Source organism: Nematostella vectensis, chromosome 1, assembly GCF_932526225.1.
Source record: "Nematostella vectensis chromosome 1, jaNemVect1.1, whole genome shotgun sequence".
NCBI lineage: Eukaryota > Metazoa > Cnidaria > Anthozoa > Actiniaria > Edwardsiidae > Nematostella > Nematostella vectensis.
The window spans coordinates 20298289-20326090 of NC_064034.1; the positions used below are offsets into that span (position 1 = coordinate 20298289).

The following is a 27802-nucleotide window of genomic DNA, read 5'->3' on the forward strand; positions in this document are numbered from 1 at the left end:
CGACCCCGCCCCTCCACCCCTTCTTAACCGCAAAGCGGTCTTTTCCTATTGGAGAATATCTACCCCTGCACGTTCCCCGTCGAAAAAAACCTGGCTATCTGCTTGTATTACGACTTGGAATGGAAGGTCTCCATGTTCGGAGATACGGCGGTCTTTGCTCGCGCTTCAAATGTCTCTAACGCATATTTTTACCGCTTGTTAAAAAAGAAAGTTTTGTAACCCTGGGCACGGGAAGGTCCGTTAAACAGGCAAAAAAACAGTACATAGTAAAAAAAGATTTAAAAAAATGAAATCAAGGAGGATAGAACCTCATCCAGATAAAAAAAAAATTCCCACGGAGGCAATAACGGGTTGGCTGTTGTTATCCGGAAAGACTGGTAACTAGCGTCTCGTATCTTTCCGTATTTACATGCTCAACATATCTCAAAATCGTGTGGTATTTGCTTGGAATTTCGGTGATTCCTTCGTGAAATACTTAAAAAAAGATCACAAATGCGGTTCAGCAAGAGTTTATGCCTATTGTCTAGCAGGACGGTGTAGAATGTGATGTTATTTTTATGTATTAATTCCTAAAATCTTTAAAGTTGTTCGTTCAGGCCATTCGAAAGTCCACTTGAAAGTTGCAGGTTAAAATAATTTCTACCGCAAAACAACAAAAACCTGTAGAGCAGAAACACCGAAGCCATGCCTGGATTAGAAGGTAAGAACGCCTCTCTTCATATGCGCATTATAAATAGCCTTAATGTATTTATGTATATGTTGCTAGAACCTTTTGAAGACTGGTTTTGAATAGTAAGTAATCATTTCGTGCACGTTTATCATATCACAATAATATGGCGAATTCCTAAATCTCGATGTCATCGGTGATACTATTAGCCGATTTATTCGACTACTAAAATGCTACATGGTAAAGAGTATTTCTTATTTTCTTCTATATTTTGATTTTACTTTGTTTGTATGCATACAATTTTGGTTGGAGTACTCCTAATTTTCAACCCTTTGATGTTTTCGTTTCTTATCAAGTTAAAGAATATTTGTTTGTTATTATCCATCGTTGTTTAAATGGCTACACTGTAGTTGAATTTTTGCGTTCAAGTTATGCACCTTAAATTGCAGAGACATCGCGAGTTGTGCAGATTCTTGATGGCTTCCAAAGAAAGCTTGAATCACAGGGCGATTACGACAATGGTGAGGATCTGGAGCGAATCAAGGCCATGCTGAAAAGCCCTCTATTCCATCAGCTACTAGCAGTGCAACAGTCTCTAAGAGAACTAAACACACAGTACCACAGAACGTCTTATGAAAACATCAAGGGTTTTGACTTTGCTCCAAATGGGGAATTGATCTTCCCCCAAGGGGTCCCGTTTGAGGAGAGTGTGGATCAAGAAGTGGATGTTGGCACACCTCTTTCCCAACGGGGTGTCCTGTCACTTGAATCCGAACCTGACATGCATGTGTTTCCTGATGGACAAGACTATACTGAAGAAAACAGGGAACAGTTGCTTGAAGAACTGAGTAAATCCAAGTACGGGGAAGACGAAGCATTTCAGGCAAAGATTGAAGGGCTTGCACAGGGACGTGAGGTGGAGACGGTTGTTCTTAATAAGCCTGGCCAAGGAGGGCTGGGATTCAGTGTTGTTGGACTGAAAAGTGAGAATCGAGGAGAGCTTGGTATCTTTATCCAGGAGATTCAAGAAGAAGGTGTTGCTGGGAGGTATGTTCAGGACAGCTTTTATTGTCTCTCTCACAAAATGCTGCACTTTTTTGGCTTCAGATGAAGTAGTTCTTTACTATTGTCTCTTTCACTGAGTGTTTTGCTTTATTATACCAGGGATGGTCGCATCCGGCTATTGTTTCACTAAATGCTATGCTTTTTTATCCCAGGGATGGTCGCCTACGGGAGAGTGACCAGATCCTGTCTATTGATGGGCAGCAGCTAGACAGTGGTATATCTCACGAGGAAGCCATTGTCTTGCTCCAGAAGACCAGGGGGGAGGTAGAATTGATAGTTGCACGAGGTGGTATTCCCAGGACAGGGACGTCACGCACCACATCTGGTGCCAGTTCTGTGATATCCAGAACTCCGTCTAATGTCAGCTTGGTCTCCGATGCATCGACCACCATCCCAGTAAGTATCTGTATTTCCAAAAGGGGGTGCATTTGTAACAAACTTTGAAAAAATGATTTTTTTTTTACTTTTTCATTAATGATATTCACAGTAAATTGTCTCCCTTTTTTATGTCCCCTCCTCAAATAAAAGCTTCATTATTTTCTTGATTTGATTAAGCTGGCATGTATGTCCCTAACTGTTAGGGGAATAAATCAGCATTAGCTTGAAGCCATATAAACAGAGTAGTTCTTCGGACATTTCAAGCTTTAGGAAGTCGGAGAAAAAGAGGCTTTGTTCTGACAGAGACTTTCGCTCCAATAAAGTTGTAAAGTTGTAGTTGTAAAAATATAAAATTAGTTGATGAAAGTAAGCAATGCCTTTGAAAAATTGAATTTAAATGTATGACTGTTAGAAAAGTGCAGAATTGTTGAGCTGTGAAATGTTGATGTAATGAAACTACCAACTGTATAATTCCAGGCTGACGATGGAACCCACTGGAGGCAAATTGAGACAATAGACCTACACAATGATGGAACAGGTCTTGGATTTGGCATTATTGGAGGGCGGAGCTCTGGAGTGTCAATCAAGACTATCCTCCCTGGAGGGGTAGCTGACAAGGTGGGCTTTTTACATTCAAATTTATGGAAGTATGACAGAGCAAAAAATGGCAAGTTTTCCCAAAGTAAGGTCTGGTTAACTTCGGTAAACTTGAATTTTTGCATAGAGTTTACTTATGTTATATAAACCAACATATCAAAAAGTGTTTTTCTGTAATGGATCGTCTTCGAGATATGAGGCTTGAAGTGCAATTTTCAAATGTTTAAAGTATGAATTCTCCTCGTTTTTAGGGAGAAGTCGGGCTCTGATCAAAAATTAAGCCAACTTTGCTTGCTTATATCTAAATTTTATATCTTCTAAATTTCTTTAAAATTTGGAATTAAGCGTTTGGTCAGAGGAACTCCTTGTATGCGGAATCTTGAGCTTATATATTGAGAATTGGAAAATTTTATGCCATTTTTTGCTCTGTCTGGAAGTATGCCACTGCTTTTACTAAGCGAAGGAAACTTCATCAAATTATATGCCATAGGATGGTCGTCTACAGGAGCATGACCAGATTATGCAGATAGGAGACGTGAATGTCGGCGGCATGGGGAGTGAGCAGGTGGCACAGGTGCTGCGCGATGCAGGGTCCCACGTCAGACTCGTCATATCCCGCCTGGTGGAGAATGAGCCCCTTCAGGACCCCCCACAGGCGGTGCCACAGGAAGCGGTATGTCATCCCACTCAACTCTCAACCAACAGACACTCAAAGACATCCAAGCGGTATGTCATGCCACTCAACTCTCAACCAACAGACACTCAAAGACATCCAAGCGGTATGTCATGCCACTCAACTCTCAACCAACAGACACACAAGGACATCCAAGCGGTATGTCATGCCACTCAACTCTCAACCAACAGACACTCAAAGACATCCAAGCGGTATGTCATGCCACTCAACTCTCAACCAACAGACACACAAAGACATCCAAGCGGTATGTCATGCCACTCAACTCTCAACCAACAGACACACAAGGACATCCAAGCGGTATGTCATGCCACTCAACTCTCAACCAACAGACACTCAAAGACATCCAAGCGGTATGTCATGCCACTCAACTCTCAACCAACAGACACTCAAAGACATCCAAGCGGTATGTCATCCCACTCAACTCTCAACCAACAGACACGCAAAGACGCAATTTGTTTCTTTATAAAAGTCATGATAATCTTGAGGCCAAGGGTATAGTTAATAATCAGATAAAATCTATAAAATACTTTTATGGATTTTATGGATCTTTACTTGTGAAATTTGGATCATAGAAATACCAGTATACCAGGTGATTAAAAAGCAAGTGTCAACAGCTCCAACATTAACCAGCATTGCTGTTACTCCTTCACTTGGTTGACCACAAGAGCAAAGGAAATGTAGTGCCTTGTGACATGGTGTACAAACAGCACCAACATTGCTGGGCCAGCAGTGCTGGGTGATTTTGGCCAGCGATGCTTGTGCTGTTCTGGATAGTGATGCTTGTGTTGTCTTGGCTACCAATGCTTGTGTTGTCTTGGCTACCAATGCTTGTGTTGTCTTGGCTAGTGATGCTTGTGTTGTCTTGGCTACCAATGCTTGTGTTGTCTTGGCTACCAATGCTTGTGTTGTCTTGGCTACCAATGCTTGTGTTGTCTTGGCTACCAATGCTTGTGTTGTCTTGGCTACCAATGCTTGTGTTGTCTTGGCTACCAATGCTTGTGTTGTCTTGGCTACCAATGCTTGTGTTGTCTTGGCTAGTGATGCTTGTGTTGTCTTGGCTACCAATGCTTGTGTTGTCTTGGCTACCAATGCTTGTGTTGTCTTGGCTAGTAATGCTTGTGTTGTCTTGGCTACCAATGCTTGTGTTGTCTTGGCTAGTAATGCTTGTGTTGTCTTGGCTACCAATGCTTGTGTTGTCTTGGCTAGTAATGCTTGTGTTGTCTTGGCTACCAATGCTTGTGTTGTCTTGGCTAGTAATGCTTGTGTTGTCTTGGCTAGTAATGCTTGTGTTGTCTTGGCTACCAATGCTTGTGTTGTCTTGGCTAGTGATGCTTGTGTTGTCTTGACTAGTAATGCTTGGGTTGTCTTGGCTACCAATGCTTGTGTTGTCTTGGCTAGTGATGCTTGTGTTGTCTTGGCTACCAATGCTTGTGTTGTCTTGGCTACCAATGCTTGTGTTGTCTTGGCTAGTAATGCTTGTGTTGTCTTGGCTACCAATGCTTGTGTTGTCTTGGCTACCAATGCTTGTGTTGTCTTGGCTACCAATGCTTGTGTTGTCTTGGCTACCAATGCTTGTGTTGTCTTGGCTACCAATGCTTGTGTTGTCTTGGCTAGTAATGCTTGTGTTGTCTTGGCTAGTAATGCTTGTGTTGTCTTGGCTACCAATGCTTGTGTTGTCTTGGCTAGTGATGCTTGTGTTGTCTTGACTAGTAATGCTTGGGTTGTCTTGGCTACCAATGCTTGTGTTGTCTTGGCTAGTAATGCTTGTGTTGTCTTGGCTACCAATGCTTGTGTTGCTTGGCTACCAATGCTTGTGTTGTCTTGGCTAGTAATGCTTGTGTTGTCTTGGCTAAAATGGCTTGTGTTGTCTTGGCTAGTAATGCTTGTGTTGTCTTGGCTACCAATGCTTGTGTTGTCTTGGCTACCAATGCTTGTGTTGTCTTGGCTACCGATGCTTGTTTTGTCTTGGCTAGTAATGCTTGTGTTGTCTTGGCTACCAATACTTGTGTTGTCTTGGCTGCCAATTTACATGCATTTTATGTAAATTATGTAAATTTATTACTAAATAACTCCTTGTTTGTATTTGCTGTAGGGCGAGGAAGATGTGGAGTTATTTAATGTTGATTTGGTCAAAGGAACCCGGGGCCTGGGAATAACCATTGCTGGATACATCGGTGAAGCTAATTCAGGTATTCCCACCTCTTCTTTATTTTATTTATTGTGTTAGAGTCACTGTATATTCTTCATCACTAAATAGAATATTGAATCACATATTACTCCATATGTATTGTCTACAGATGAGCTTGCAGGGATATTTATCAAAAGCATAGCACACGGGAGCACTGCTGCACTTGATGGCAGGCTGAGGGTCAACGATCAAATAATCCAGGTACTGTACGTAGCAGATCTGTTATAAGCCTAGAAATATTGGAAGAGTAGGGTTATTGATCAAATAATCCAGGTACTGTACGTAGCAGATCTGTTATAAGCCTAGAAATATTGGAAGAGTAGGATTATTGATCAAATAGTCCAGGTACATAGCAGATCTGTTCTAAGCCTAGAAATAATTCTAGGTACGTAGCAGATCTGTTATAAGCCTAGAAATATTTCTAGGCTTATAACAGATCTTCTATGTTCAATATGATTTTATTGCAAACTGTTTTTATCTAGGTTGGTAGTGTTAGCCTTCATGGGAAGAACAATGGTGAAGCTGTCGAAATCCTGAAGCAAACTGGGCCAGTTGTTAGTTTGAAGGTCGCACGGCATATCCCCGGCAAGCATAGCAGGCCAGAAACACCACAATCGACACCCCTCTCACCAGGAAGGCAAACACCTCAATCTTCGCATAGTAAGTACTAGACAGCACCCTACTAAGCAGTTTTAGTCAACGGTCCAACCACCAGGGAGGGGGCTAACGTCACATTTGAATAGTAGTCAATACATGCTGAATAGTAGTCAATACATGCTGAATAGTAGTCAATACATGCTGAATAGTAGTCAATACATGCTGAATAGTAGTCAATACATGCTGAATAGTAGTCAATACATGCTGAATAGTAGTCAATACATGCTGAATAGTAGTCAATACTCCACCCACAAGGCATGTGTCAAGATATTTTTTATAGTACATATTTTAAGAAGTTTAATACCAATTTAATTCATGTGTTCTAATCTGTTGGTTTGTGCATACAGGTCCTAGGTCAGTTACTCCGGTTGTCATCCAGCCTGAGAAATCAATTGCAGTGGAATCAGCAGATGCTAAGGCTGAAGCGGAGTTGCAAAGAGGTTTGTAGAGTTTATTTAGTCAACACAACTACAGCTGCACTAGATCGATTTTTGCAAGATGCAACACTATGAATTTAACTAAAAGACTACATCTAGTGGCAGCTGGATAGATAGGGGTGGTTTTGACAACCTACAGTATTCTATTATTAATATTCTTTACTTAATACTTCATAAGTTAAAATATTGTTATATTTTGTCCCAGAACTCCAGACCCTGGACACAGAAGCGGTAAAACAACACTATCAGACCATAATTGGTGATAATATGGAGATACTGGTAAGTTCCAAATAACCTTTCTATAAAAGGGAGGATGTATACTGTAGTTTTGGTTATTTCTACATTTTTGTAACATTTTTTGTTCCACAAAATTTATCCCACTTTTGTCCACAGAAGACATTGTGTAATAACAACCCCTGTAATATCTCTGTTCTTTAGGTGGCTGAGATGACTAAGTTTAGTCCAGCTGGTGGACTTGGGATCAGTCTTGAAGGCACTCAGTATCCTCTAGGTTAGTAGAGTAAGCTGTCATTTTATGCTCTTTGCAGTCATTATATTGAATTTTTTTGCAGGGGTTTCATTAGGACCCGTCCGCCAGTGGAACCACCAGCTATTTTCCTCTGAGTGCCAGCTTCTAAAAGAATGATTTAAGTGTAATTTGAACTAATAAAATAAAATAACTTCCACCTACCTACTCTAAAACTTAATAAAAACTCTGAAAAGGAAAGAAAAACAAAGGATTGGTTAATCAAAATTCATTCTCTCCTTCATGCTCTCCTAACAAAGTTAACAGTACCATTTCTTAAACAATGTGTGAAGTTTGTTCTGGTTTTGGGCTTTTGGTAAAGTGTATATAGCAATGTATGTAAATACTTCACTGGCATGATCTAATTATTCCCTATGTATTTTCTTGTGTATAGATGGCTCAAAGTGTGTATAGCAATGTATGTAAATACTTCACTGGCATGATCTAATTATTCCCTATGTATTTTCTTGTGTATAGATGGCTCAAAGTGTGTATAGCAATGTATGTAAATACTTCACTGGCATGATCTAATTATTCCCTATGTATTTTCTTGTGTATAGATGGCTCAATGCCATGGCATAGGATACATGCAGTCAACCCTGAAGGCCCTGTTGGCAAGAATGGCATCATACAGTCTGGAGATCACTTGATCGAGGTCTGTGAACCATGTGTCAGCCGCCCACAGATAGAAAGGGCCATAGCAGGGGGGAGGGGGGACAGGGGGACTTGTACCCCCCTCAAAATATTTTTTTACGAATCATAAGGACTAATGCTAGCAACATCACCTCAAGGAGGTGAAAACATTCCAGATCAACTTTGTGTTGAGTTATTTCCCTGATCCCTAAGTCCTGTTATTCCACCTAGTTATTCTACAGCTATTCTGTATTCTTTTCTATTTTTAGGGTAAACAGCTGTTTCTTTTGTTATCTAGTAGAACTATACATTGTTAGTTCTTTTGCTGTATAAGGATTTCTCACTCCATACTGTATGTTGTTTTATCAACAAGCATTTTCCCACCAACAGGTTAATGGTGTTGGAGTGTTGGATCTCGGTCACAATGAAGTAGTGACTTTAATCCAGTCACTTCCCATGGAGTTCAGACTGGTAGTAGCCAGGAAGAAAGATTACCCAGAAGAACCAGAGACATCAGTCACCATGAGTCAGTCAGAGGTCGAGAGCTTGCCAACGGTTCAGCTAGGTAAGTCAGACTGTGGGACACTGTGATGAAAATGTTTGCTATTGCCATGAGAATTGATTAAAATATTATATGTATTTTTTGCATTGAATTATAATATTCCATACGCCTTGTAAAGATGAGGCCATCCCTCGCTAAGTAATCAAATTCCACATGTGTCTTGTATAGATGAGGCCATCCCTTTATAAGTTATCGTATTCCACATGTGCCTTGTAAAGATGAGGCCATCCCTCGCTAAGTAATCAAATTCCACATGTGCCTTGTAAAGATGAGGCCATCCCTCGCTAAGTAATCAAATTCCACATGTGTCTTGTATAGATGAGGCCATCCCTCGCTAAGTAATCATATGTTTGTATGTTTATTCCGTATGTACCCTGTACAGATGAGGTTAGCCCTCACTTAAGTAATCATACGTTTGTATGTTTATTCTGTATGTACCCTGTATAGATGAGGTTAGCCCTCACTAAGTAATCATATGTTTGTATGTTTATTCCGTATGTACCCTGTATAGATGAGGTTAGCCTTCACTAAGTAATCATATGTTTGTATGTTTATTCCATATGTACCTTGTATAGATGAGGTTAGCCCTCACAAAGTAATCATATGTATGCATGTTTATTCCGTATGTACCTTGTATAGATGAGGTTAGCCTTCACTAATTAATCATATGTTTGTATGTTTATTCCGTATGTACCCTGTATAGATGAGGTTAACCTTCACTAAGTAATCATATGTTTGTATGTTTATTCCGTATGTACCCTGTATAGATGAGGTTAGCCTTCACTAAGTAATCATATGTTTGTATGTTTATTCTGTATGTACCTTGTATAGATGAGGTTAACCTTCACTAAGTAATCATATGTATGTATGTTTCTTCCGTTTGTACCTTGTATAGATGAGGTTAGCCCTCACTAAGTAATCATATGTTTGTATGTTTATTCCGTATGTACCCTGTATAGATGAGGTTAGCCCTCACAAAGTAATCATATGTATGTATGTTTCTTCCGTTTGTACCTTGTATAGATGAGGTTAGCCCTCACTAAGTAATCATATGTTTGTATGTTTATTCCGTATGTACCTTGTATAGATGAGGTTAGCCCTCACAAAGTAATCATATGTATGTATGTTTCTTCCGTTTGTACCTTGTATAGATGAGGTTAGCCCTCACTAAGTAATCATATGTTTGTATGTTTATTCCGTATGTACCCTGTATAGATGATGTCAGCTCTACTATTGATGCGCCTGTGGGTACTGGCCCCAGTCCATCATCCTCCCGCCGCCAGAAGTCTGTTAGTGACCAGTCAATGTGGTCAAACAAGATAGAATATGTGGAGCTGGAAAAGGCGGATAAAGGCCTGGGCTTTAGCATCCTAGATTACCAGGTATTTGAAGTTGTGTATGGATAGTTGCAACTAATTATTAATAATTATCTGATGGGTTAATAATAATAACAACAACAACAATAACAATAATAATAATAATAATTGGTTATCTTATGGGTGTGTTTGGTTATCTTATGGGTGTGTTTGGTTATCTTATGGGTGTGTTTGGTTATCTTATGGGTGTGGTTGGTTATCTTATGGGTGTGTTTGGTTATCTTATGGGTGTGGTTGGTTATCACATGGGTGTACTCTGTTATTAGGACCCGTCAAACCCCGAGAAGACAGTAATTGTGATCCGAAGTCTTGTGCATGGAGGTGTGGCAGAACAGGATGGCAGTCTCCATCCTGGGGACCGACTCATGTCTGTTAATGAAGTCAACTTAGAGCATGCATCGCTTGACTTTGCCGTACAGACGCTCAAAGGCACAAACAGGGGTAAGACATCAAATTTTTTCTTGCGTGCAACCTTTCGAAACAGGTGTATCCAGACTTTGAAAAACAGGTTAAATTAGGACAAGTGATTTTTTTAGCCATAAAGATAAAACATCCTTCATGAATTAAGCCATATATTGTAGGCTCTTCTTTAGTTATTTTTTCTCTTTGTGATCATCAGTGTGGCCAAGTCCGTCCCTGTTTTGATTAACATGTTTGATTGACATTTTTGTTTACAGGTAACGTGATCATCGGAGTGGCCAAACCCATCCCTGTCCCTGATGACTACGAGGAGGATAGCAACCAGGGCGAGTCGCTGCCTGACACCAAACGACCCTTTCTACCGACATTTGACCTGGACAATGAGTCGAGACCTGGCAAAGCCGACATAAGTCTGATGGACAATATCGGTACGCGACGGATAGAAAATATCGGTAGTATTAGAAATGCTACAAAAAAGCTGTGGAAAAAGTAGATATTCTGCATAGGCGGGGTGGAGACAAGCCATAAATCAAAACAATGTTAAAAAAAGTATGTTGTACGTCTCTGTGAAACAGAGTAGTTGTGCTGTCGTTTCGAGCGTTAGCTATTTAAACTGTCTGTTCGATTAAATTTATTTCATCAGAAAATAACGGCAAAGATAGTGACACAGATTCGATGGTCACGAGCGAGCAATCCTCAAAGTTCGACTTTGGGCCGCCATTACTCTTCTCGGGTGACTCGCTAGACCTGGACAACCTCCCGGACTCAGTCAAGTCCCGGATGCAAACAATTACGATCAGACGACAAATGGTCGGTAAACTCGGTGAGTTCTCGGGATATGATCGGTGGGGTTGTTGAGTTATGGAGATATGACCTGCGAACTTGTTGAGTTATCAGGGTATGATCGGCGAACTGGGTGGGTTTTCTGGATATTATAGGCGAACTCTGTGGTTTTTTTTGGATACCATAGGCGAACTCGGAGAATTATCGGGATATGATCGGCAAACTTGTTGTCTCTCTAGGTGTATCACTAAAGGGCGACGAGGACGGGTCCGGCTGTGTGGTGACGTCAGTCATGAGGGGCGGTGCCATCGCGATTGATGGACGTATTGGTGTTGGGGACCACATCGTAGCTGTCAATGACGAGAGCTTGATTGGGCTATCCCGACATGCGGCAAGGTAGGAGAGCTTGATTGGGCTATCCAGACATGCGGCAAGGTAGGAAAGCTTGATTGGGCTATCCAGACATGCGGCAAGGTAGGAAAGCTTGATTGGGCTATCCAGACATGCGGCAAGGTAGGAAAGCTTGATTGGGCTATCCAGACATGCGGCAAGGTAGGAGAGCTTGATTGGGCTATCCAGACATGCGGCAAGGTAGGAGAGCTTGATTGGGCTATCCAGACATGCGGGAAGGTAGGAGAGCTTGATTGGCTATCCAGACATGCGGCAAGGTAGGAGAGCTTGATTGGGCTATCCAGACATGCGGGAAGGTAGGAGAGCTTGATTGGGCTATCCAGACATGCGGCAAGGTAGGGAAGCTTGATTGGGCTATCCAGACATGCGGCAAGGTAGGAGAGCTTGATTGGGCTATCCAGACATGCGGCAAGGTAGGAGAGCTTGATTGGGCTATCCAGACATGCGGCAAGGTAGGAAAGCTTGATTGGGCTATCCAGACATGCGGGAAGGTAGGAGAGCTTGATTGGGCTATCCAGACATGCGGCAAGGTAGGAAAGCTTGATTGGGCTATCCAGACATGCGGCAAGGTAGGAGAGCTTGATTGGGCTATCCAGACATGCGGCAAGGTAGGAAAGCTTGATTGGGCTATCCAGACATGCGGCAAGGTAGGAAAGCTTGATTGGGCTATCCAGACATGCGGCAAGGTAGGAGAGCTTGATTGAGCTATCCAGCTATCCAGACTAACTAGGATGTCCAACAGTGCAACCACCTTGTATACGGCAGGAGTCGGGGAATTGTCCGGTAATGGAGGAATCATTTATTTCGGTATTTACAGGACACGCTAAACTTTTACCTTAATGTTTAAGAGCTGCTCAAAAATACTTTTTCTCTTACAGGGCCGTGCTTCGAAAACAATCTCTGCAGAAAGACATTGTGTAAGTGAATACCGTTAATGCTTCTTGTCCCAGAGAAAATCGAGAAGCAATTGCAGAATTCCCTGTCTGGCAACAAACAATTTCGAATTTCATGAATGTTGAAAAAACACAATGGAGCGAATAAGCTGTGTTAGAGTGTTCCCTCGTTTTATTGAAGAAGAGGAACGACTTATTTACATGCGATTATCCCTTGGTCATAAAGGCTTTTATGTCTTTCCTCGCGAATTTTTAAAATATACTCGAGTGGTTCAAGCAATATGGATGTCAACGAAAAATGGCCACCACAACAACTTTTTGTGATCGCTTTTATTCATTTTCTGTGCGTGGACCACGGTGCCAGCGATGACGGTACCACGATTTATTTTGGTATTTGATTCCGGTAATATTGGAATTGATTATGTTTGTAGGTTCACGTTTATTGAGGGCACACACACAGACGTGAGGAACAGAGTTCATTCGCCAACCTCGTTCATAGATGACAGCTGTTCGTCATCTCAACTCTCGCTCCAGTCCACCAGCTCGCAGCACGTGCCGGAGATAGAGGAAGACCCGGCAACTACCAGGTAGAATATCTACACGATAGCAAGGGTTAGATAGGTGAAGGGTTAGACATGATCAGCTCGCAGCACGTGCCGGAGATAGAGGAAGACCCGGCAACTACCAGATAGAATATCTACACGATAGCAATTTGTGGGGAAGGGTTAGACATGATCAGCCCGTAACATCACGTGCCGGAGATAGAGGAAGACCCGGCAACTACCAGGTAGAATATCTACACGATATTAATTTGTGGGAAAGGGTTAGACATGATCAGCTCGTAACATCACGTGCCGGAGATAGAGGAAGACCCGGCAACTACCAGGTAGAATATCTACACGATAGGAAAGAACGGGAAGACATGGTCTGTTCGCAACACCACGTGCCGGAGATAGAACCCGTGACATTCAGATAAGGTATCTACACGATAGAAAATGAGGGATAGACAGGCAGATAAGACACGTGTAGGGCCAGTAGGTATGGTAACCATCATGTGAAGGATATGGAGGAAGACTCGGCGAGTTTCAGGTGAAGTATCTACACGATAGAAAATGAGGGGTAGACATGGTCTGTTTTGTACCACGTGCCGTAGAAGGACCCCGTGACATTTCGATAAGGTATCTACACGATAGGAAAGGGGAGTGCGGTAGAATACCACGTGATGGTGATGGAGGACGAAATGGGCTGTAGACAGGGAGATAAAGGGAGACCCGCGTATCTTGTGACGAATGCTTAAAGAACTCATTCCCTCTCTCATCAGGGTTTCCATTGATAAGCAGGAAGCGTCAACTCGTGAAGACAGCCCCGCGTTCCTGACGCCGTTCGACGTGCCTTTTGTAGAGACCGAAAGCGGACTTCGTGTTGTGGAGCTACGACGGGAGCCCGAGGTGGGCCTGGGTATTAGTATTGCGGGCAACAAGCGTGGTCAGCGGCAGGGTGTTCACGTCAGACATGTGCTGGAGAATAGTTCGGTGGCCCGACTCGGCGAGCTTAAGGCCGGAGACCAGATCCTAGAGGTAGATAAATCAAATACCCCCCTTGCAGCCGGAACGCTGAATTACGAGAGTGCAGATAAAACGTGGACGAGTCGAATTTAGGAGAAGTTCCTCAGGCAGCCACCATTGGACTCATGTCTGACCACGGAACGCAGCTTAGATAGAACCCGATGAAAATTCCTTTGGAATAAAGGAATGAACCAACTAACTCAACTCACGTCGGGAAATGGGAATCGAACCCCAAACCCAGTGGTTAGAGGGACTGGCGTAACAGAGCCAACTGCCAACAGCACCTCAAATGCTCCCCTCCCCTCCTTTCCTTCCAGTCAGTTCCTCCCAGTTCCTCCTATTCCTGTATACGCCAGCGTTTCGCGTATGCCGTATTGTTTTAGTTATCTTCCTTACTGTGTGTTAGAGTTGTCGGGGGGGGGGGGGGGGGGGCAGGGAGGGAAGGGGGTAAGTGTGGGGCGGAGGGGGTGGAAATATGTGTGTGGAGGGAGGCTTTATTTCCTCTCTTCTTTCCTCCTCCCTTTACTAAATGTATTGATTGTGGAAATAAAATGCTAACAAATATAGTAGAACGACCTTATTGCAATTGATACTGTAAAATTTGACCTGATTATTGTGTTCTACCCGCAAAGGTCGACGGTCACGACCTCCGTAACGCCTCTCACGAGGAAGCTGCGGAAGTGATCCGACGAGCTCGAAGTCCTGTCCGATTTGTGATCCGGACTATCCAGGACAAGGAAGATCCTTTGTCTTTGGACACAATGGGTAGTCCTAGCAGTGTAAGTACGATAGCGGACACTTAACCTGCCATTGCAAACAATCATGGTTGATGGCAAGATGCTCAAATATTGCCCGAAACGTTGAGCTGTTGGCGAAAACAGTGGTTTATATTAATGTGTGTGTGTGTGCGTGTTGTTTGCACCCATGTTTGTAGGATAATTAAATTATTATTGTTGTTGCCGTTGCTATTATCATTTTGTGTTTATGCGAATGAAAATAGTATCTTGTGAAGTAGCAAGCGCCTGCATCGTTGTTATTACTCTCCGATTTCTAAATATTGTTCATATCAGGCATACCTGATGAGTTTTTAAGGATCCAGTTAGAGATGCCTCTTCATATATTATTCATTGGACACTCGATTGTGGTTAGCTCGAGAACAAAGACTTTAACCGCGTATTATCCTCCTTTCGCGACGAATTCCTTTTTATTTTTATACAATCGCTGCAGATTTGTTCAAGAATAACAAACATACTCAATTGACGAAAGGATTCGTTCCATCTTTTCAGTATAATTATATTGGTTGATCAAGTACTAGACATATTTCTCTAATGGCATAGCGGGCTTGAGTGATTAAGGTGTCTGTTATACCGTGTTACGTGTCTGGCGAGGTCGGGCGAGGTGTAACAGATGTTTTTCCGAACTCGTAACTATGCCTTAACGCCTTCACACCAGAATACAGCCAACATGCCTTTCAGATTCCGTAGGTCCAAAGCTCACAGGTTTAGTGATTCGCTCTACCAGGTATTTACCAGATTTATTCTTGTCTTCCCAAAACTACAAGTTTCCCAACTGTTGAACAGTTTCGTTAAAGAGTTTCGAACATATTAATTACGCCTAGAGTTCATTAATGCCCCTAAGTGTGCTAAAACGTTTTAAGAGCTTGTGACATTTATCTCGAAAAAGAAAAATAACTACAAGGCGAGTACAGAGTTCATAAGTATTCTAAAAAGTTTTTATAGCATGTGATATTTATCTCGTAATAGTGTTGCGAAGGAGAACTGGGAGAAATATATACATGAATATTTGAAACCGAGTCTCAATGCCATAGCAGCCGCCACATCGACTAGCGACTGATAACTAACAGAATGCTGTAATTTGGTCGGCGCTGAAATGATCTCCATGGAATTAAGTCTTTTAAAACTGTATATTGAAAATCGTTACAAAAGTGCTTATCTTTTCTTTGCAGTTCGAAGGTCCCGTGACCACCATCAATGCTCGCACGAGTTACGAACCCAGCCAGCCAATCACAGCGCGAGATGACTTACACAAGGATATCCCCATCTCGGCCAAGAACCTGGACTCCCCACCACGTGACTCCTCATCACGTGACTTCCCATCACTTGAGCAGACCGCGCCTCATAAGGAGCAAACCATTGAAGCTAACGTGTCGGCTCCAGACCACAGCGAGATGCCTTCCTACGAGGATAGGATACGTGAGTGTCGCGTAGTGGCGCGTAGTCCACCAAAATACCCAAAGAAAGCCCACCTTTCTCTCTGATGAGCAAACAGAATTCGTAGTGTTATGCTGTTTGCATTATAGGTTCCCTGACAATTGGCATTTGACATTTGCAATGACGACAAATTTTGAAATTTTGAAAAGGTGTATACCAACTTTTTTCATTGTACCTATTAAAGGGCCTGATTAAAACCATCTACTAATGGCATAGGTAACGTTCACACAGCACCAGATAGACTCGAGGCAAGAACAACATTGTAAAAGATAAACCTTCCTTTACTCTTACTCTCTTGTGCTTCCAGGAGAGCTACAGGCCAAGTACCCGGATGTTACGGGAGAGCACCTGTTAGTGAGCCTATCCAAGGGTAACACTGGACTGGGTAAGCGTGACTACATACGGCGTTACTTTTGTATTAACGCATGACCTGTAGAGACAGAGCATTACTGGGAAAGCGTGACTTTATATGGCGTTACTTTGGTGTTACTGTTAGCGTCTTGACTTATTGAGGCGTGACATAGCGTTGTTGTGTTTAAGTGACTTGTCTTATCATTACGTGACAAAGCGTTACTGTTCTAGCGTGAAAAGCCTTATCATTGCGTGACATAGCGATATGTGTTAGTGTGACATATCATAGCGTAACGTTTTCAGGTCTGAGTATCGCTGGAGGGAAGGGCGTCGCCGTCAATCGTATCTTCATAGTGGACGTCAAACCCGGCGGACCGGCTGAACAAGATGGCCGCATCAAACAAGCCGACGAGATTCTCGAGGTCAACCGAACCCCTGTACGAGGGATGTCCCACTACCAGGCCTCCACGGTACTGAAAAACACAGGCACTAGCGTGGAGCTTGCGCTGGGACGATCACGTGAGGCCGCCGAGTACTTGAGCCGCACGAGACAGCAGGCATCGCCACATTCTACCGAACCAGACATCAAGCCCTCGAACATCCAGACCACGGAGAGCACGCCAAGTATATCCCCCAGGGGGGTGGAGGTAGCAGCAGGGCCGCGCCGCACCCCTCCCCCCGTGGCGCCAAAGCCCGAACGCAGCACTGACAGCTTGAAGAGGTCTAGTCCCCAGGCTGGCTCGGTCACGGTATCGCCGACTCTGTTGGCTGAGCTGTCGGGTGGACAGCTGGTTGAATACATCGACTTTGTTAAGGTACGGTGGTAACAACTAGTACACGATCATTGGTGGATTGATAGGAGAGGTGAGGGGGAGTGCATGGTGGCAAGAGGAGACATTTTCCATTAGTGGTGGCAAGGGAGAAGAGGGCAGGTACATGAAGGAGAGGGGACAGGGTGGAGGGAGCGAGTACAGGGAGGAGAAAGGGGACAGGGAAAAGGGGATGGGTACAGGGAGGAGAAAGGGGACAGGGAGAAGGGGGCATTGTTTTCCTGCTCAATTGTTTTTTTTGGTTGGTTTTTTCGTTTTTGTTTTTTTAAATGCTGCTCTTTTATATTGTGTTTTTTAAGGGTAACGCTTAATTTTTAGGGGGGGGGGGGGGTATTTTCGTTTTCAATCCGTCAAATATCAAATATCAAATGGCCGTTCCCCTATAGACAGTAGCCTTTCTCAGACCTGTAATTCTCATATTTAATCTTCAACGTTTGTCTTTGCATTTGAAAAGCGTGAGCGTATTGTAGCAATGCACGTACAGTTTAGCGTGTGTTTTTATCAGGGACCCACTGGTCTTGGGTTTGCTGTGGTTGAAGGGCCGGGCTTCCGAGAAGGCGAAACTGGTATCTATGTAAAAAGCGTTACTGAGGGAGGCTCGGCAGCTAAGGTGAGTTTGGTTGTTATGCTGGTGTGTTTGTATTGGCTTTTGCAAGAGATAGAAACATCAGGAGGTAGAAGTGTTATCATTTCATCTGTATCATTTATCGTTATCATTTATTTATGTTATCATTTCAGGACGGCAGGTTGCGCAAGGGAGACCAGCTTATCGCTGTGGATGACCAGGCCATAGTCGGTCTTTCCCACGCAGAGGTGAGCTTAGAAATGACCGGTACACCTACTTAATATCCATCACTGACATCCTTCTTCTACCCTTTTCTGTCTGCAGGCGGTTCGTATTCTGAAGAGAACTGAGGGGCAAGTGTCTCTAGTGATCGCTAGACGTCACCCTACAACCAAACCAGCCCAGCCCGCGCCAACTCCGACCTCGTCATCAGCACAGGCTGTTATGTCTCGTCCCTCGCCCCCTGGGCAACCAGTACAGGCCCAACCCTCACCACCAGCGCAGCCCGCCTTTGACCGACCCTCACTCCCAGCGCAGCCTGTGGTTGCCAGACCCTCACCCCCAACGCAGCCTGTGCTTGCCCGACCCTCACCCCCAACGCAGCCTGTGCTTGCTCGACCCTCACCCCCAGGGCAGCCTGATGCCAGGGATAAGCCAGTGAATGCAAAGGAACCAACGCCAGGTATAGGAAGGAGGAAGCATTTCTTTTCCGTTTATCCGACTTGCGTGAGGTTTCGTACGATAAGAAAACCTATGGAAATGAGATATTTATTTCAGTATCGAACTAAATCTGCTTAAATTTCGGTGAGTTTTTAACCATTCCATCAGAACAACGGCTCGATTTGACGCACACTTCCGAGTACTCAAAGAATCCACTTCACAATCGGCTAATTCAAGGGAGTAACTGATATTTTCCGTCAAATATCGTAAATAGTGTATCATGCTTCATTTGTGGAAAGTAATTCTTGCATATAAACCGTTGTACTTTCAATTGTAACCAATAGCAAAAGGAGTAGTTGGTCGACATTTTTTTAGATCAAGCCTTTTCTCTTAGTGTCAGTTGCTGTAACGGCTACCGCTCCAAATGATCCCGCACCAGACCCCCGAACCACCCCGATCATCCCCGGTCAGGAGTGTCTGATAGAAATCCCCAAGGGATCAACAGGCCTGGGACTGAGTATTGTTGGCGGCGCGGATACTTTGCTGGTAGGGGACTGACCAATAAAAAACCACCAAGTACTATTCCATTTGTTTGAATGACAAAGGCCAGATAGCGGTTAAGTAGTTGGACATTTTTTACTATAGTTCTATTGTAAGTCGTAGTAACTGATTTGTCTCTCAGGGAACAATCGTTATTCACGAAGTGTACGAAGATGGAGCAGCTGCAAAGGACGGCAGGCTTTGGGCAGGAGACCAGATACTTGAGGTGAGTAGGGCGTGCCTCAAGTAAGTATACTAGGTCCACTAGAGAGGACCGCGGGCTATGGGCGGGAGACCAGATACTTGAGGTGAGTAGGGCGTGCCTCAGTAAGTATACTAGGTCCACTAGAAAGGACCGCGGGCTATGGGCGGGAGACCAGATACTTGAGGTGAGTAGGGCGTGCCTCAAGTAAGTATACTAGGTCCACTAGAGAGGACCGCGGGCTATGGGCGGGGGACCACTTTTAATAGATTATTTTCACAATCGAATTTGCGTAATTTGTTTATAATTTTACGATCTATTTTTACGATGCTCAGGTGAATAACTGTGATTTAAGGGAAGCCACTCATGACATGGCCATCAATGCGCTGCGTCAGACCCCAGCAATAGTCAGGCTTAGAGTACTACGGGACGAGTCTCAGTACAAGGACGAAGGTAAGTTATGACCACTTTCTTGGCACACTGCCTGCCGCATTCTGGAAGTTCAGATATATTAGGTTGGATAATTAATCTAAATCACCTTGCACACGGCAACATACTAACACCACCATCTTTCTCTAGATGCGTTTGAATACTTGAATGTGGAGTTGCTGAAGGTGCCCGGTCAGGGCCTGGGGTTGAGCATAGTTGGCAGGAGGTAGGTGATGTATTAAGTCTTGTACCCAGGAGCGCTCGACCGGTCGTGACATTTTACGCCCAACACCTTGGATACACCAACACCCTGGGCGCTATTTCCCATTATATGTTGTTGTTTTTTTACAATCTATGCTTATGGTATTTGTTTTTTTTCTTTTATAGAAATGACACGGGAGTCTTTGTCTCTGATGTGGTGAGTTCTCGAATTGTTCATTTTGTGGTTCAGGTCCTAGAAGAGGTCGCCGAAAGGGATAAGACTAGGTCTAGGGTTAGAGTTAGGGTTAGGGTTAGGGTAAGGTTTGGGTTAGGGCTAGGGTTGGGTTGGGTTGGGTTGGGTTAAGACTAGGGCTAGGGTTCGGCTAGGACAAGGGTTATTGTTGGGGTTGATCCATCAGTCGCACCTGTCCAAGCTGGTTGTTTGGTGTGCAGGTACGAGGAGGTGTCGCAGAGAGGGATGGGCGGCTGGTACCCGGGGATCAGATCTTGTCTGTGAACGGAGAAGACCTGAGAAACGCAACACAGGACGTGGCCGCCAGCCTCCTCAAGGTTAGTCAGCCGTAAGCATTGCTAACTTTAATGTGTTGAATTAAAACAATGAAGCCTCTTCTAGCCGGTCTGCCTTCTTACAGAGGGGCCTGTATAAAGAATGCAGATATAAGGCAAAACCAGAGAGTTCATTTCATCTGCCTTTAAACCATTTTGTGTTGATCGCCCACGTGACGTCCAAAAGACACCCAGGCAGATTATTGTTTTTGAGTTTCTGTGTTGATGTAGTTTCTCGTTTCATAGTTCCTGTGTTAATGTGGTTTGTTGTTTCATAGTTCCTGTGTTAATGTGGTTTGTTGTTTCATAGTTCCTGTGTTAATGTGGTTTGTTGTTTCATAGTTCCTGTGTTGATGTGGTTTGTTGTTTCAGAGTTCCTGTGTTGATGTGGTTTGTTGTTTCAGATTTCGTATGTTGACGCGGTTTGTTATTGGTTGCAGAGGACGACTGGCCGTGTCTTACTGAACGTTGCCAGGCTCAAGCCTGGTAATAGCTCTCGGCCTTCGTCACTAAGCAGCCTACCGCAGCTTCAGATTGGCGCCGAGTCAACAAGCAGTATTGAGAACTCCTTCCCTCCTGTCAACTACGGTATGTAACCACACTTCTCCCTCCCCATCCCCTCCACATCCCGGACGGACAGAAGGAGCACGCTACTACACCCCTCCCTCCCCATCCCCTCCACATCCCGGACGGACAGACAGACAGAAGGAGCACGCTACCACACCTCTCCCTACCCCGCCCAATTACCCTCTAATCACTAGCACGCCACGTAACCTCTCTTCTTCTATTGATGTAATCCACGTCCGTCACCCTTTGGCTTATTTTGTAATAAATAGTTATTTTATGAAATTTGAATATTTTTTGCCGTGCAGATCTTGATATACCCTCTGAACCCGAAGCTAACCAGCGTGCGACACCACCCCTCCCCGTGCAGCAAGACTCACCGAGCCAATCAGACGACGAAGAGGAGAGCGAAAGGTATGGGGATCTAGAGAGAGTATTGCCAAAAGACTATAACCGTAAAGGTTGGTTCTCACCAGAATGCAAGCGCGACACAAGTGAGAATCGGCCTTGCACAAGCGCAAGCGCGATCAAATCAAGCAGTTGCGTTTTCTTGCGCTTGTTTCCTAATGATATTCATCTTTTATAGCTCATACTCGGATAAGCGAGACTTAGACCTTAGGTCTCCTCTTTTAACCTTAATAGGGAGCCTACGCTAAGATATCACGAGCGCTCAGGCTTATAGCGGCGAAATAACAGTAACAAAAAGCAACTTTTTCAGCGGTTACGAAAAAAAGCAGAATTTTTTTTCAGAAAGGGTTTAGTTTCCTTTAAAGATTTTACTTTTTGTCGTTCTCTGATGTGACGGGCGCATTGTTTTCTGGTTTTTGTTTGTTTGCTTATTTTGTTTTGAATTTGCCACCCAGAAAGATCATGTGATCTCTTAGCGCAACTCCTATATTGGCTACAGCACTTTAAACAGACTCACTTTTCCTCACCAGTCCTCTACAGACCAAAATCATCGAGCTGGAGCGGGGCCCCGAGGGACTGGGGTTTAGTATCGTTGGGGGGCATGGCAGTCCCCATGGCGACCTGCCCATCTACGTCAAGACAGTCTTCCCGACAGGCGCCGCGTCACGTGACGGCAGGCTCAAGCGAGGTGATCAGATCATCGCCGTCAACGGGCAAAGCCTTGTAGGGGTATCCCATGAGTCCGCGGTGTCGCAACTGAAGAAAACCCGAGGAAAAATAATACTCACAGTACTCTATTAAGGCTTGAAAGAGCACCATATAGGAAGAAGCATTCTGATAGGCTCGAGAAATTTGATACACATTATAAAGGAAACATTGACACATTGTACATACCACTTGAGAGATGTATCTCCATTTTATTAGAATTTTGTTTGAGGAAAGGATTTCTCGCGAATTGATTTTGGACTGATATTGTGCTGACAAATAAGTCAAAAGCGGTACTTGCCACAGTTGAATGCCTACTCTGGCCAAGGAACTAGCTTGATGTCGTATTGGTTTTTGTTTGTTTGTTTTTATTTTGGGTTAAATTAGTTCGGGGAACGATAGTACAAGGGGCTCAGTAAAAGCAGTGATGAAGATAAATATATTATCTCACCTTTTATAACGAACCAACTAGGTATTGTTTGTGCTTTAGCAAACGAATAAATGTGTATGTAATATGTATTGAATAATTTTCATTCTTTAACCCATTGACTCCTGGCTTTTTTTTAGCTGAATTTACAAAAAGCAGACTGAAAACAGATACCTCTATTCTGAGTTTTATACAGCCCGTCAAAGTCAAACACACCTGCACCTAGTCAGCGGTATCCAAGCTTTCCAACAGTGCTTTGCGGTCCCCACTTTTAATCCCTCGTCGTTGTGCTAAAGCGAGCACAAGTTGATGGTTGCTTGTATTTTTCATCAAAAATACAGCTATGAGCATATTAGGAGAGTGTCTCAGGACATCATGAAGTCTTTTGGGGCATAATTGAGTGCTGAAGGTGGAAGCAAAGGTGGATTCATGTTTATTTTGTCTTGTTTGGCTTTGCCTGGATGAGAAAATAATTTTCTAATGAATCACCACAGCTCTCCTAAATGCTGTCTTTTCTGAAACTAAATTGATTCCAAAATTGTTTACACTGCTATTCTGAGTCTGTATGACCTGGAATTGATTTGTTTGGCTTCGGGGTGAAAGAACTTATAAAAAAACATCTGACTTTGGGGAGAGGAGTGTTGACTGGCCCTCCCCTCGTGAATTTTCCCCTGGATCTCCCAGAATGCTTTGCAATACGTAAAGACATCTTCGTGGTTGTACAATCCTTCAAGGAGTGGACATTGTGTTTTGAGGCCATGGAAATGTACCTGGAGGGTCAGAATAAAGGTATCTATTTTTGTCTTGAGCTGTCTTTGCTGATCTCTCTCCCTTGTGCGGTATTTTGAGCGTTTTATTGAGAGGGGTGATTCTGCTTTTCTCTCCTTGTTCGATTTGAGATTTGTCAAAGAACCTGTGCTATTATTTGGCTTAAGAGTAGATGCCAACACCTTGGTTGGATGCATATCTTCAAGACCATTTATCCCTTAGACTGATGCCTGAGTATCTTCATCTTGTTGTGTTTATTTTGCATTTATGAATTTTTTGGGTTGTGGGTACTTCCCAAAGCCGGTACAGGCCGGTTGAGGGGTCAATGTGTTAAACCCACCTCACGACCTGAGAAACCAGCCCACAACCTATCTTAAACCCTATGCAACCTGCCCACAACCCATCTCACACCCGATACAACCAGGCTACAACCCACCTCCACCCCATGCAACCAGCCCACAACCACCCTCACACCCAATGCAACCAGGCCACAACCCACCTCCACCCCATTGAACCAGCTCACAACCCACCTCACACCCCATGCAACCAGCTCACAACCCACCTCCACCACATGCAACCAGCTCACAACCCATCTCACACCCCATGCAACCAGCTCACAACCCACCTCACACCCCATGCAACCAGGCCACAACCCACCTCCACTCCATGCAACCAGCTCACAACCCACCTCACACCCCATGCAACCAGCTCACAACCCACCTCACACCCCATGCAACCAGCCCACAACCTACCTCCACCCCATGCAACCAGCTCACAACCCACCTCAAACCCTATGTAACCAGGACACAACCCACCTCACATCCCATGCAACAAGCCCACAACCCACCTCACCTCATTCAACCAGCCCACCTCAAACCCTATGCAACCAGGACACAACCCACCTCACACCCGATGCAACCAGGACACAACCCACCTCACACCCCATGCAGCCAGCTCACAACCCACCTCAAACCCTATGCAACCAGCCCACAACCCACCTCCACCCCATGCAACTAGGCCACAACCCACTTCCACCCCATGCAGCCAGCTCACAACCCACCTCCACCCCATGCAGCCAGCCCACAACCCACTTCCACCCCATGCAGCCAGCTCACAACCCATCTCCACCCCATGCAGCCAGCTCACATCCCACTTCCACCCCATGCAGCCAGCTCACAACCCACCTCCACCCCATGCAGCCAGCTCACAACCCACTTCCACCCCATGCAGCCAGCTCACAAACCACCTCACACCCCATGCAGCCAGCCCACCTCAAACCCTATGCAACCAGGACACAATCCACCTCAAACCCTATGCAACCAGGACACAACCCACCTCACACCCGATGCAACCAGCTCACAACCCACCTAACACCCCATACAACCAGCCCACAACCCATCTTACACCCCATGCAACCATCATGCTCACTACTATGCAACCAGCTCACAACCCACCTCCACCCCATGCAACCAGCCCACCTCAAATCCTATGCAACCAGGACACAACCCACCTTACACCCGATGGAACCAGGACACAACCCACCTTACACCCGATGCAACCAGGACACAACCCACCTCACACCCGATGCAACCAGGCCACAACCCACCTTACACCCGATGCAACCAGCTCACAACCCACCTCGCACCCTATGCAACCAGCCCACAACCCACCTCCACCCCATGCAACTAGGCCACAACCCACTTCCACCCCATGCAGCCAGCTCACAACCCACCTCCACCCCATGCAGCCAGCCCACAACCCACTTCCACCCCATGCAGCCAGCTCACAACCCATCTCCACCCCATGCAGCCAGCTCACATCCCACTTCCACCCCATGCAGCCAGCTCACAACCCACCTCCACCCCATGCAGCCAGCTCACAACCCACTTCCACCCCATGCAGCCAGCTCACAAACCACCTCACACCCCATGCAGCCAGCCCACCTCAAACCCTATGCAACCAGGACACAATCCACCTCAAACCCTATGCAACCAGGACACAACCCACCTCACACCCGATGCAACCAGCTCACAACCCACCTAACACCCCATACAACCAGCCCACAACCCATCTTACACCCCATGCAACCATCATGCTCACTACCATGCAACCAGCTCACAACCCACCTCCACCCCATGCAACCAGCCCACCTCAAATCCTATGCAACCAGGACACAACCCACCTTACACCCGATGGAACCAGGACACAACCCACCTTACACCCGATGCAACCAGGACACAACCCACCTCACACCCGATGCAACCAGGCCACAACCCACCTTACACCCGATGCAACCAGCTCACAACCCACCTCGCACCCGATGCAACCAGCCCACCTCAAACCCTATGCAACCAGGACACAACCCACCTCACACCCGATGCAACCAGCTCACAACCCACCTAACACCCCATGCAGCCAGCCCACAACCCACTTCCACCCCATGCAGCAAGCTCACAACCCACCTCCACCCCATGCAGCCAGCTCACAACCCACTTCCACCCCATGCAGCCAGCTCACAAACCACCTCACACCCCATGCAGCCAGCCCACCTCAAACCCTATGCAACCAGGACACAATCCATCTCAAACCCTATGCAACCAGGACACAACCCACCTCACACCCGATGCAACCAGCTCACAACCCACCTAACACCCCATACAACCAGCCCACAACCCATCTTACACCCCATGCAACCATCATGCTCACTACCATGCAACCAGCTCACAACCCACCTCCACCCCATGCAACCAGCCCACCTCAAATCCTATGCAACCAGGACACAACCCACCTTACACCCGATGGAACCAGGACACAACCCACCTTACACCCGATGCAACCAGGACACAACCCACCTCACACCCGATGCAACCAGGCCACAACCCACCTTACACCCGATGCAACCAGCTCACAACCCACCTCGCACCCGATGCAACTAGCCCACCTCAAACCCTATGCAACCAGGACACAACCCACCTCACACCCGATGCAACCAGCTCACAACCCACCTAACACCCCATGCAACCAGCCCACAACCGACCTCACACCCCATACAACCAGGCCACAACCCACCTCGCACCCGATGCAACAAGCTCACAACCCACCTCAAACCTCATGCAACCAGCCCACCTCAAACCCTATGCAACCAGGACACAACCCACCTCGCACCCGATGCAACCAGCTCACAACCCACCTCAAACCTCAAGCAACCAGCCCACCTCAAACCCTATGCAACCAGGACACAACCCACCCCACACCCGATGCAACCAGCTCACAACCCACCTTACACCCCATGCAACCAGCCCACAACCCACCTCACACCCCATGCAACCAGCCCACAACCCACCTCAAACCCCATGCAACCAGCCCACCTCAAACCCGATGCAACCAGGACACAACCCACCTCAAACCCCATGCAACCAGCCCACCTCAAACCCGATGCAACCAGCCCACAACCCACCTCAAACCCCATGCAACCAGCCCACCTCAAACCCTATGCAACCAGGACACAATACACCTCAAACCCTATGCAACCAGGACACAACCCACCTCACACCCGATGCAACCAGCTCACAACCCACCTAACACCCCATACAACCAGCCCACAACCCATCTTACACCCCATGCAACCATCATGCTCACTACCATCAACCAGCTCACAACCCACCTCGCATCCCATGCAACCAGCTCAACACATAGCAACTAGCCCACAACACAACGTCCAAGCCCAGCTATTAGTGGCTGTTCTAGTCGCTCCGAATTCTTCCCGTCGCATCGTAAAAATAAAATAAGAAATTCTTTTTTGAGCAACACCGCAGGGTTATACGTTTTTGACAACGTTAAGAGACCTACAGAAAGAACAATACTCGTGCTACCACAGGTAACCCGAGTAATGAAGAACAACATTATTTAAAAAGAACAAAACTAATAATAATAATAATAATAATAATATCAGCATTTATATAGCGCCTCATCAATAATTGCCCTAGGCACTTTACAATTATATATAAATCAAATAAACATTACACAAATAAAAATTAAAAAATCACCCTGACAGTACATTGTGTCTAATAGGAAATGTTACATTTATAAAAATCGATATTATAATTAAATATATATATATATCAATAGCGTAATTGCAAAGAAACGAAACTTCAACCAATGGAAAAGCACTAAAGCCGTCATTGACTGGTTCAAGGCTGCCGAAAACAAACACCAACTCAACTTCATCTGTTTTGACATTGTAGAATTCTACCCATCTATCAGCCAAGACCTACTATCAAGAGCACTCGACTTCGCCTCCAACTATGACGAAATCACCCCTGATGAAAAAGAGATTATAACCCACTCCAAGAGCTCCTTCCTGGTCCACAACCAAACACCCTGGCAGAAGAAAGGCAACACGATATTTGATGTTACGATGGGGAGCTTCGATGGCGCAGGAACCTGTGAACTTGTAGGCAACTTCCTTCTCTCCCAACTTCAGGACCTCAATATGAACGTAG

At 45.2% G+C, this 27802-nt stretch overlaps 2 protein-coding genes across 2 annotated transcripts; both read left to right on the forward strand.

The window, feature by feature from the left end:
- The first annotated feature begins 383 nt into the window (after positions 1 to 383).
- On the forward strand, positions 384 to 22341 carry LOC5504936 (multiple PDZ domain protein). Its single transcript, XM_048728431.1, has 37 exons — positions 384 to 700; positions 1117 to 1714; positions 1885 to 2128; positions 2588 to 2728; positions 3198 to 3380; positions 5494 to 5590; positions 5699 to 5790; positions 6072 to 6249; positions 6594 to 6686; positions 6889 to 6962; positions 7122 to 7194; positions 7770 to 7864; positions 8233 to 8407; positions 9620 to 9786; positions 10047 to 10221; positions 10458 to 10628; positions 10844 to 11023; positions 11223 to 11379; positions 12273 to 12311; positions 12719 to 12874; positions 13609 to 13864; positions 14485 to 14631; positions 15819 to 16065; positions 16391 to 16468; positions 16738 to 17249; positions 17770 to 17874; positions 18003 to 18077; positions 18154 to 18511; positions 18884 to 19035; positions 19172 to 19255; positions 19567 to 19684; positions 19811 to 19886; positions 20048 to 20078; positions 20315 to 20431; positions 20869 to 21016; positions 21301 to 21406; positions 21931 to 22341. Exons 1-37 carry the CDS (start codon positions 685 to 687, stop codon positions 22199 to 22201), a joined length of 5985 nt encoding a protein of 1994 aa, XP_048584388.1. The 5' UTR covers positions 384 to 684; the 3' UTR covers positions 22202 to 22341.
- Positions 22342 to 24180: 1839 nt separating this feature from the next.
- LOC116612530 (extensin-like) lies at positions 24181 to 27003 on the forward strand. Its single transcript, XM_032373306.2, has one exon. It carries the CDS (start codon positions 24181 to 24183, stop codon positions 27001 to 27003), a length of 2823 nt encoding a protein of 940 aa, XP_032229197.2.
- The last annotated feature ends 799 nt before the right edge of the window (positions 27004 to 27802 follow it).

Bases quoted from the DNA above. Each gene is read 5' to 3' on its own strand.
- LOC116612530 (XM_032373306.2), top strand. From the start codon at position 24,181: ATGCAACCAGGACACAACCCACCTCACACCCGATGCAACCAGGACACA.
- LOC5504936 (XM_048728431.1), top strand. The intron at 7,195-7,769 runs GTTAGTAGAGTA...TCTTGTGTATAG, and splicing joins AGGCACTCAGTATCCTCTAG to ATGGCTCAATGCCATGGCAT. The intron at 16,066-16,390 runs GTGAGTGTCGCG...TTGTGCTTCCAG, and splicing joins TTCCTACGAGGATAGGATAC to GAGAGCTACAGGCCAAGTAC.